At 51.2% G+C, this 10,971-nt stretch overlaps 1 protein-coding gene across 1 annotated transcript; it reads left to right on the top strand.

Moving 5' to 3' along the window:
- Nucleotides 1-504: 504 nt before the first annotated feature.
- PBK (PDZ binding kinase) lies at nt 505-10,598 on the top strand (the record flags this gene model as incomplete). Its single annotated transcript, XM_080615294.1, has 7 exons — nt 505-553; nt 844-934; nt 1,951-2,093; nt 4,966-5,135; nt 5,993-6,122; nt 7,800-7,976; nt 10,399-10,598. The coding sequence occupies 7 exons, from the start codon at nt 505-507 to the stop codon at nt 10,596-10,598; spliced, it is 960 nt and encodes a 319-aa protein (XP_080471420.1).
- Nucleotides 10,599-10,971: the final 373 nt, after the last annotated feature.

The raw sequence follows: 10,971 nt of genomic DNA on the forward strand, positions 1-10,971 counted from the left end.
GCCCCCAGTCCCATCCTGTTGGGAGCAGCATGGGAATGCTTCATACGCCCCCAGCTTCCCTCCCTTGGTGCCACATCCCCTGCCGGTTCCCTTAGGACACCCATCCCAGGCTCTTGCCTCGCTTCTGAGCCACCCCAGCCCTGTTACAGGTTTCAGCCCACCTCTGCAGGCCAGCCCCGGGGTGATGAGCCCCGCGGGGAAGCAGCGGTGACAAGGGAGGGAGCCCATGGAGCTGGGCGTGCAGGGAGGCACATCCCTGCCTCAGCTCTCAACCTGCTTGCTGAGAGGAGCCGGGAGGAGCCAAACGAGCTTCCCAAGAGGTGTTATTTGTGTAACTTACGTCCTTTAACGTACCATTGCGGTACCTGTAGTGCCCCTGCCTGGGTTACGGCTAGAGTCCCGACAGCTTGTGCTCCCAGGCCCTTCCATGGGGTTCCTCCTGCGTTCTGGGGGTGGAGATGTGACAAAAGTCTCTCCTGTGCTGTAGGGATCAGGCTTGCAGTGATGGAAGCCTTCAGGTCTCAAAACAACCTGCTCCAGAGGCAGAAACCCGGTGAGTTCTGTTGAGGCATGTGCCTTTTTTCTAGAGGGGCTGGTGTAGAAACAGAGGGTATGGGGGCTCACCAGGGCTGCTGACACTTGCTCTCTTCTTCTCAGTAGGATGGGGGGAGAATCGGGAGGGTAACGATGAGAAAACTGATGAGTTGAGATAAAATAGGTATAATTGGTGAAGAAAAATGAGTAAAGGCAGCTCAGGAAGCCGCTCGCTGCCTCCATCCCAGGAAAGCTGCTCTGATCCGCTGCATGGGGTCATTCATGGGGCTGGGTTTCTTTTCTTCTTAGATGTCGGGCCAGTTTCTGTCACTATTCCAGCCTCCCCTTTCATGCAGAAGCTTGGATACGGCACTGGAGTCAACGTCTACCTCATGAAAAGGTACTTGTGAGAGCACAGCATGAGGTGGTGCTTGGAAATGGGGCTTGGCATCTTTTTCCCTTAGATAAATAGAACCAGAGAACCACAGAATGGTTTGGGTTGGAAGGAACCTTAAAGCTCATTCAGTCCCAACCCCCTGCCATGGGCAGGAACACCTTCCACTAGACCAGGCTGCTCCAAGCCCCGTCCAACCTGGCCTTGAACACTGCCAGGGATGGGGCAGCCACAGCTTCTCTGGGCAACCTGTGCCAGGGCCTCACCACCCTCACAGGGAAGAACTTCTGCCTAAGATCTCATCTCAATCTCCCCTCTCTCAGGTTAAATCCATTCCCCCTTGTCCTGTCCCTACAGGCCCTTGTCAAAAGCCCCTCTCCAGCTTTCTTGTCAGCCCCTTTAGGCGCTGGAAGCTGCTCTAAGGTCTTCCTGAAGCTTTCTCTTCTCCAGGCTGAACAAGCTCAGCTCTCTCATCCTGTCTCCATAGCAGAGGTGCTCCAGCCCTCAGAGCATTGACCTTCCCATACTGCCTGCACCCCTTTAACTGGGCATGTTGTCGAGGAAGGCGGGTGGGATTTACAACTGTCCCATGTGTGCTGGAGGTGTTGGTGCTAGGAAGGAGTCCACTGGGAAGGAGTCCACTGTTTTGGGGTAATCCCTTCAGCCTTTCGCTGGAGTTCATGTGCTGGGTCCATTCCTGGCTCTGCCGTGGCCTGCTGGGCAGCTGCCTGCCTCCCTGAGCCTCTGCTCCTCCACCAGAAAATGAGAGAATCAACACAAATCTCTTTTTTAAGACACCTGGAAGCTCACTGGAGGAGCACTGTGGTTGGGGCAGGCGTTGCACACACCTCTGCAGTGTGCACATTGGCACGCTTTCATTTATTTCAGCATTGTTCTTTATTCATTCCACAAAATAAATGCAGATGCTCTCCAAAAGAGTTCCTCAGTGACCTGTGTGAGCTTCAACCATGGTGCTGCTTACCAGTGTGGTGGTTCTGAGCCGTGCGGGTTTTCCTATGCAGATCTCCCAGAGGTTTATCTCGCTCTCCATGGGCCGTGAAGAAAATCAATTCCAAATGCAACAGCAGCCAGCAAAGCATCTATCAGCAGAGACTGAACGATGAAGCCAAGATCTTGAAGAACCTCCAACACCCCAACATTGTGGGTGAGTTTCCAGCACAGCTTGTGTTGCTTAAATTGCAATTTGAGACATTGGAGCTGATTCAGGAGCTGGTGATGTGACACAAGGTGGCTGCAGGGTTTCTCTGGGCTCCTTTGACACCAAGGGCTGTGGGTTCTGGACCTCCCTGGGCCAGGCCTACCCTGGACCTTCTTAAATTAACTTAGCCTTGCCCTGCATGACAAGAATTGGCAGGGCAGTGTGAACGGTGGCAGAATCATGAATAAGGTAGGTTGGAAAAGACCCTTAAGATCATAGAGTCCAACTGTTAACCCAGCAGTGCCAAGCCCACCACTAACCCATGTCCCTCAGTGCCACATCTACACATGCTTTAAATCCCTTCAGGGATGGTGGCCCCACTGCTGCCCTAGGCAGCCTGTTCCAGTGCTTGACAGCCCTTTAGGGAAGAAATTTTTCCTAATATCCAATCTAAACCTCCCCTGGTGCAACTTGAGGCTGTTTTCTCTTGTCCTATCACTTGTTACCTGGGAGACTGACCCTACTTCTCTACAACCTCCTATCAGGTAGTTGTAGAGTGCAAGGAGGTCTCGTCTGAGCCTCCTTTTCTCCAGACTAGACACCCCCTGGTCCCTCAGCTGCTCTTAGAATCATAGAATCAGAGAATAGTTAGGGTTGGAAAGGACCTTAAGATCATCTAGTTCCAGCCCCCCTGTCATGGTCAGGGACACCATCACACTTCATCACACTTGTGCTCCAGACCCTTCACCAGCTCCAGTGCCCTTATCTGGACCCACTCCAGCACCTCAATGTCTCTTTTCGATGAGAAACTGAACATGACCCAGCAGTGTGCGCTTGCAGCCCGGAAAAGAGCCGTGTCCTGGGCTGCATCACCAGCAGCGTGACCAGCAGGTCCAGAGAAGGGATTCTCCCCCTTGCTCCACTCTGGTGAGACCCCTCTTGGAGCCCTGTGTGCAGTTCTGGTGTCCTCAGCATAACAAGGACATGGAGCTGCTGCAGCAAGTCCAGAGGAGGACACAAGGATGATCAGAGGGATGAAGCACCTCCCGTGTGAAGATAGGCTGAGAAAGTTGGGGCTGTTCAGCCTGGAGAAGAGAAGGCTGCGTGGAGACCTCATAGCAGCCTTCCAGTATCTGAAGGGGGCCTACAGGTGTGCTGGGAAGGGACTCTTCATTAGGGACTGTAGTGATAGGACAAGGGGTAACGGGTTCAAACTTAAACAGGGGAAGTTTAGATTGGATCTAAGGAAGAAATTCTTTACTGTAAGGGTGGTGAGGCACTGGAATGGGTTGCCCAGGGAGGTTGTGAGTGCTCCATCCCTGGCAGTGTTCAAGGCCAGGTTGGAAAGAGCCTTGGGTGACATGGTTTAGTGCGAGGTATCCCTGCCCCATGGCAGGGGGTTGGAATTAGATGATATGAAGGTCCTTCCCAACCCTAACTATTCTATGATTTTTGTAGTGAGGGGCCTAAGACTGAACACAGGATTCAAGATGTGGCTTCACCAGTGGCCAATACAAGGGAACAGTCACTGCCCTCATCCTGCTGGCCACACTTGCCGACAGAAGCCAGAGTGCTCTTGGCATGCACAGGGACCCGAGGCTCCCTCTCTGAGCTAGTGCAGGAGAAAGGCAATGGGGTTTGCCCTAAAATATGACTTGTGGCACACTGTGGTGTTTTGCTGCCTGTTGAGGTTTGCATTGGTCACCGAGAGGTTGGTATCTCACAAGCTGCTGCTGTGTGGAGGCTGCCCCGGAGCTGAGAGGTGTTTTGCTGCCAGCTTTGTGCTGTGGGGCTGCTCCAGCACGGGGAGAGTCCACTTGTAACATGGCAAAGGATGGGCAACCCCTTTATGGTGTCTGGGATGGCTTCTGTGCGTGGAATGAGGCTCTGGGACCCCCCCCAGTGATACTTTTGTGAGGTGGCAGTTGAGGCTCTGTCATGCTCTCAGCTCTTAGTGATAGGAATATTTTGAGGAGCTGCTTTAGTCTGTGTTTAATTTCTGCTCGTATCTAAAATCTCTCGTGCCAGTCAGAAGAGCTTCCTCTGACTTCATCCTTTTATTTGTTCTTTAAACTATCTTGGTACAGTCAGTTGTGCTAGCAATGCTGCGTGCAAGGAACTCTGTATCCCTAAACCAGCACGTCTTGTTTCTGCCAGGAATTCAAGAGCAGAGATAGGCTCAGCCTCTCACACTGCAAACATTTCATTGCTGCTTTTGAAAAAGGTGCCAAATCAGTTATGGAATAACACTTCAGCTTATGCCATTATGCAAGATGTTGCCATTTATAACTCCATGCAGAGTATTGGTTACGGACAGGAGTAAAACACGGAGGAAGAACCTTTACATGACTGTCCATATGCGCAAGCCTTGACCTTGTGAAATGACCCCTGCAAGAGGAGGGCTTGGCTTTCCCAAAGGTCCTCTCCAGCCTTTGTCTTGCTCCTGCAGCTCCTTATCTTTGAAATGGGCATGTTGGTCCGGCTGGTCTGCTGCTGCTCTCCTTTCTCCTGGTTCTCCACCCTGCAAAGTTGAGGGCAAACCTCCCTGCCCTGGGCACAGGGTGCAAAGCTGACCAGGGAAGCAAGAAGAGAGGTGCCTGTGGGCCCTCCTGGGGGAGGGAGCTCCTTTCCCTCAATGAAGTTTGCGGCTCGGGGCTGTGCAGGTCACTATGGATGTTCTTGTGGCTTTGCCTCGCCACATAAAGCTGCGAGCAGCTCCCCTGGGGAGTGAGTTGGCTTGGGATGGGGTGCAGCGTCTGGGAATGCACCAGGAAAGCAGCTGGACAGTAGCCCCAAATGCTTTGGCTCCATCGGGCTGGCAAGCATGCGGAAATACCAGTGCCTGCGTTGGCTCTTAACAGATGATCTTTGTTGGCAGGTTACCGTGCGTTCACCGAGGCCAACGATGGAAGCATGTGCCTGGCCATGGAATACGGAGGAGAAAAGTCACTCTGTGATTTGATTGAAGAAAGAAGTGCAAAACGGTTGGGCCCTTTTCCTGCTGCCACTATCTTCAAAGTCGCTTTGAGCATGGCGAGAGGGCTGAAGGTATGTTTAATGTTAAACTGTAGCTGTTCTGTGTGGAATCGTACACACTGGGGATACTGGAAAAATAACGGGATTTGGTGTGCTGTGCCAGCAGATGGAGAGCAGGTGCTTGGTAGTGTTTCTTTCACCAGGGTGCTGTACAGGGTGAAAACCGAGTTCTGAGGCTTGAGACTGAAGTAATACAACATGAGATGCAACAAGAGGTTTTGTCATGAACGTTCTGCTGCCATCCCTTGGGGCTACCCCCTGTCCCGGCTTGCTAGCCAGGCGAGGAGGTTGGCTGCTGGCTCTTGCATCCTTATTGCCACCCCAGGCAGCTGCAGGGAGCTGGTCTTGGCACAGAAATTGGTTAACTGATGCCCATGGCTGACAGCTGATGCCACTGAGGTTGTGTGTAGGAGGAAAAGGTGGGGAAATGGAGACTAAACCACAGCATGGCTTCTGAGCCTCTCCTGGGCTGTGCCAGTGCTCAGGGTAAAGCACAGGTGGCTGTAACAGTGAGTCCTGTGCTATTCCTGCCGAGGACATGTAGCTCTAAGCTCTCAGGATAACAGACCTGCACTTGGCCATCAGCTTATGCCTGCGCTTTGCACCTGCTCTCAAGGGCTTGTTGCTTGAGGTGCTTCTCACAGCCTTTCACTAAAAGTCAGCAGTAAGCCTCCAAAAGTATGCTGGGTGGAAAAAACTTCCTTGTGCTTTGTAAGTGTTAAGGAAGGTGTTGACCCATCTTTGAGCTTAGTTTAAAGCTAAATACATTAAATATTGAAGAAGCTGGTGCTTTGTTGTCCAAATCCAATGGCGCTTCCTGCCTCTCCACAGATGTAAGCGGATGTTAACAGGTTCTCTCTGCTTCTTAGTATCTGCACAATGATAAGAAGCTGCTCCATGGAGATATCAAGTCTTCCAATGTGGTCATTAAAGGTGACTTTGAAGCCATCAAGATCTGTGATGTGGGAGTGTCCCTGCCCCTGGATGAGAATATGACTGGTAGGTTGTGCCGCCAGGATGGGGATCTGGATGCTTAGTGGCTGCTTGAGGTTGACTCCAGGAGCAGAGGGAATGCACTTGCCCTCTTGTGTCCATGGAGAGAAGGACTGGCAAGGTGTTCGCACCCTGCATTGGGTGAAGGGGATATCTGGAATGTCTAGCTTTAATTCTCCAGACCTGTGACATCCATCTTGTGCCCTCCTGTGCTTGTACATGGACACAGGATGCTGGATCAGGCCCTGCTAGACCCAGCTGAGGAGATGCTCTTGCCAAAGAGCCAAGTAAATGAATATTTCTCGTAGGGCTAGAAGGAAGCACAAGCCAAGTGTGAGTGTTATAAAGACTTCATGTAAATGAGAAGCAGATGTCTAATGGCGTCGTGGCTTGGCTGTGAGCAGCGGGAATGTGTTTGGGTTAATTACAAGAATGCTTTTCTCTGCCGCTTTACACAGCGCTTGGGCCTGCGACAGCCTCGTAATTTATAAAGCTGCTCCATTACATTTTTATTAGTGGCTCGTCCCTTTTATAAGGAGCAAGAGAGCTGGAGGCAGCGCCCAGTGTAATCTGGAGAGGAGAGTGGCTCAAGTATCAGTTTCTGGGCTGGTTGAACAGGAAGAAGTCCTCTCCACCCAGCCCTGATTTTGGCTTTGCCTCCTCATGGTCTTGAGGAGATAACGGGCACCAAACAACAGTGAAAGGGCCAGTCCCTGCCAAGGATTAAAGTGCAATGGCCCATTAAGTGTTGAAGGATTTTGGCATTTGCTTGTTGTTACAGGCAGGGCTTTGACAATTCACCCCATGAGACAAAAGTTTCTTAAACAGCTTGAGTTTGCCAATAGCTTGGGAGAGTGGGGAGAAATGTGGGACCTCCTCTTGGGAGTGGGGTGAAAAGGATTGGGTCAGAGATAGTGCTGCCTCTGTCAGGCTGAGAGCTGATTACTTCAGCTCTCCAGAGGCAAATTAAAATCAAGGAGGCATTAAATTGAACAGTGATGAGAACTGGAGAAAACTGCGCCCAGCTCTGGGGCCCCCAATGTAAAAAAGATGTAGAGCTGTTGGAAGGAGCACAGAGGAGGCCATGAGGAAGCTCTGCGGGCTGGAGCATCTCTGCTATGGAGACAGGCTGAGAGGCTATACAAGGGCCTGTAGGGACAGGACAAGGGGGAATGGCTTTAAACTGACAGAGGGGAGACTGAGATGAGATCTTAGGCAGAAGCTCTTCCCTGTGAGGGTGGTGAGGGGCTTGGAGCAACCTGGTCTCGTGGAATGTGTCTGTGCCCATGGTAGGGGGTTGGAATTGGATGAGCTTTGAGGTCGTTTCCAAGCCAAACCATTCTGTGATCCTATGATAAGATGATGGTTCAGTTCTCTGCATGGCCTCAGACCACATGGAGGTTTCTCTGCAGTTCCCAGCCTGCGTTGCTGGGCCTGCAGTAGAGAGACATGAGCCCCACTGGGTCTGGCACTTCTGCAGAGCAAGATGCAGGTCATGGGGGATTTGAGACTATGCAGGTGTGAAAGAAAAATGGGTTCAGGCTCCCAGAAGATCCTGCCCTGTGGCTTTAGCACACTTGAGCTAACTGACAAGCTAACTCCCTGCTGTGTGTTGAGCTGTGACTGCATCTCACAGTGTTTGTGAGTCCTAGCAGAGACTTGAGCCGTGTCTTTTCCTTTCAGTGAGTGACCCTGACATGTACTACATTGGCACTGAGCCGTGGAAGCCCAAGGAAGCTTTGCAGGACGATGGCATCATCACCGACAAGGCTGACATCTTCCCTTTTGGGCTGACTCTCTGGGAAATGATGACCCTCTCCGTGCCCCACCTCAACCTGGGCGATGAGCCTGATGATGAAGGTTTGTTTCCTTATCTTGCTGGTGAGCAAATTCTGCTTCTAAGAATGCCTTCCTCTCTGAGCAGGACTGATTTTTACAGTGTGTATTAGTATCCCCACAGTGCTAGGTCTCCCTCAGGTGCCATCCGAAGGGCTTTGCAGTCATCTATCTGCGCCGGCTGCATCTCCCAGGCACGCTGGGTAGCTCACTGAGGAGTTTGCTGCAGCACAGAGGTGCTCAGCACTACCCCAAGGCCACTTTCAACTTTGCTTAGGTTTTTAAATCCAAAAGAGAAGTTGATAGATGATGGTAACTAATCATTGCAGACCAGCTGCTAGTCTAACAGCTCACCTTGACCTTCAGCTGCTTGTCAGCACAGAGAGGTAGGCTTCAAAGATGTCCCTGAACTGGAGGGCTGCTCCCCTGAGAGCTGTGTAGTGCTTTCAGCCATGCTCCAGCTCCATCCCACATCCATGCAGCACAGGAGCAATCATCCAGGCTGTAGCTGTGTGGTGGGTGCTGTTGAGATGCCACTAAAATGATATCGCCAAAAAATATCTAAAGTGACATCATGCTTGAAATGGTACACAAGTATATTTGAGCCTTTTGGAAAAGAGAAACTAAACCAAATGTGCTGTGCCATGGCCAGTGTTAGGGTTGCAAATACCCTCTCGGCACTGACAAAGCATCGGGCAAGCAGGAGGAGTTACTTTGGGCACCTCCTGTGTGCCCATGGGGATTGGCCATAGAATTACAGTATCAATCAGATTGGAAAAGACCTTTAAGATCACAGAGTTCAACCATTAACCCAGCAATGCCAGGTCCACCACTAAACCATGTTCTCAAGTTTTACACATCTTTTAAATACTCCCAAGGACAGTGACTCCACCACTGCCCTGGGCAGCCTGTTCCAGCGCTTGAGAACCCTTTTGGGAAGAAATCTTTTGTCATATCCAGTCTAAACCTCCTGTGGTGCAGCTTGAGACAATTTCCTCTTGTTCTATCACTTGTTACTTGGGAGAAGAGACCAGCCTCCATCTTGCTACAACCTTTCAGATAGCTGGAGAGAGTGAGAAAGTGCCCTCTAAACCCCCAATTCCTGAGACCCCCAGTTGCCTCAGCTGCTCCTCATCACACTTGTGCTCCAGACCCTTCACCAGCTTCACTGCTCTTCCCTGGCCCTGCTCCAGCACCTCAATGTGTAGTGAGGTGCCCAGAACTGAACACAGGATTCAAGGTGCAGCCTTATCAGTGCCAGTACAGGGGGATGGTCACTGCCCTGGCCCTCCTTGGCCACACTATTGCTGATACAGGTCAGGATGCTGTTGGCCTTCTTGGTGATCCCCTTGTTCAGAGTTACACGGAGCAGATTGGATGGGCTAATGCTATTGAATGGTACTATTGCTGCTTGCAGGCAGAGTTGCACACTGGAGCACCGCAAAACTAAAGATCGTACAGGCTGTGCTGGGAAAACTCCTCTTGCCAGAGCCTTCACGCTGGCACAGCCCCACAGGCTGCCTTGTGTTTAATAACTGCATCTCCAGGCTGAAGAGCTTTTTCCCAGCCAGTTCTGCACGGGTGACTCAGTTATTCTGTTGGGAGAAAGGGGGTAGATGCAGCTTTAAAATATGTAATTTGAACCAAACAGAAAGTAATGATGTATCCCAGGCAGTAATTATTGCTAACAGAAATAGGAAAGCTGACATGGAGGTCACATCCCACTGCACACCTGCAAGGGCAAGACTTGGGGATACTGGTAGATGGAAAGCTAGACATGACCCAGCAGTGTGCACTTGCAGCCCAGAAACCAACCGTGTCCTGGGCTGCATCATCATCAGCGTGACCAGCAGGTTGAGGGAGGGGATTTTCCCTCTCTGCGATTTTCCTTCTCTAGTGAGATCCCCGCCTGCAGTCCTGTGTCCAGCTCTGGAATCCCCAACATGTTAAAGAAGGACGTGGAGCTGTGCAGCAAATCCAGAGGAGGCAACAAAGATGCTCCAAGGGCTGGAGCACCTCTGCTATGGAGACAGGCTGAGAGAGCTGGGCTTGTTCAGCCTGGAGAAGAGAAGGCTCCAGGCAGACCTTAGAGCAGCTTCCAAGAAAGCTGGAGAGGGGCTTTGGACAAGGGCCTGTAGGGACAGGACAAGGGGGAGTGGCTTTAAATTGACAGAGGAGAGATTGAGATGGGATCTTAGGCAGTTCTTCCCTGTGAGGGTGGTGAGGCCCTGGCACAGGTTGCCCAGAGAAGCTGTGGCTGCCCCATCCCTGGCAGTGTTCAAGGCCAGGTTGGACGGGGCTTGCAGCAACCTGGTCTAGTGGAAGGTGTCCCTGCCTGTGGCAGGGGGTTGGAAGTAGATGAGCTTTAAGGTCCCTTGTAACCCTAACCCTTGTGTGATAGATAAGGGGGAGTAAAGCCCCATGACTTTGCCACCTTCTTGTCCAGATGAATCTTTCAATGAAGACTCCTTTGATGAGGAAGCATACTACAACGCCCTGGGAACACGTCCAGCCCTCAACATAGATGAACTGGATTCATCCTACCAGCACATGATCGATCTCTTCTCTGTCTGCACCAGTGAGGACCCCAAGAAGCGTCCCTCAGCCGCATGCATCGTGGAAGTCCTGGAGGCAAGTCTGGCCTAGGGGTAAAAGCATCTGAGCTCCTGGTGCTCAGGGATTAAGTTAGAAGAAAGAGTAAGTCTACTCCTGCGGTGTTTATCCTTCTAGTATGTGAAAACTGTTCTATGTACTTAAACACAGAGCCTAAACTCTTTAAATGCTAACCCCTGTTTTAAGGATCTTAGGCAACTGGGGCTCACCCTGCTCTTAGGGCAGTCCCCTCCCACATGCAGTCAGGTCCTAAGTAAGCTATATGCTCTGTGCAATAGTTTTCCTTTAATTGTTGTATTACAGGTGTTTTCAAACAGTTCCCCCTCATCTGTGTTGAATTAACCACAGTTGTGTGACTAAGATGTTAATAATAAATGTATTCTAGTTTATCTCAGGGTGAAAGGGG

The sequence above is a fragment of the Psittacula echo genome, assembly GCF_963264785.1.
Source record: "Psittacula echo genome assembly, chromosome: 4".
In the NCBI taxonomy this organism is placed as follows: domain Eukaryota; kingdom Metazoa; phylum Chordata; class Aves; order Psittaciformes; family Psittacidae; genus Psittacula; species Psittacula echo.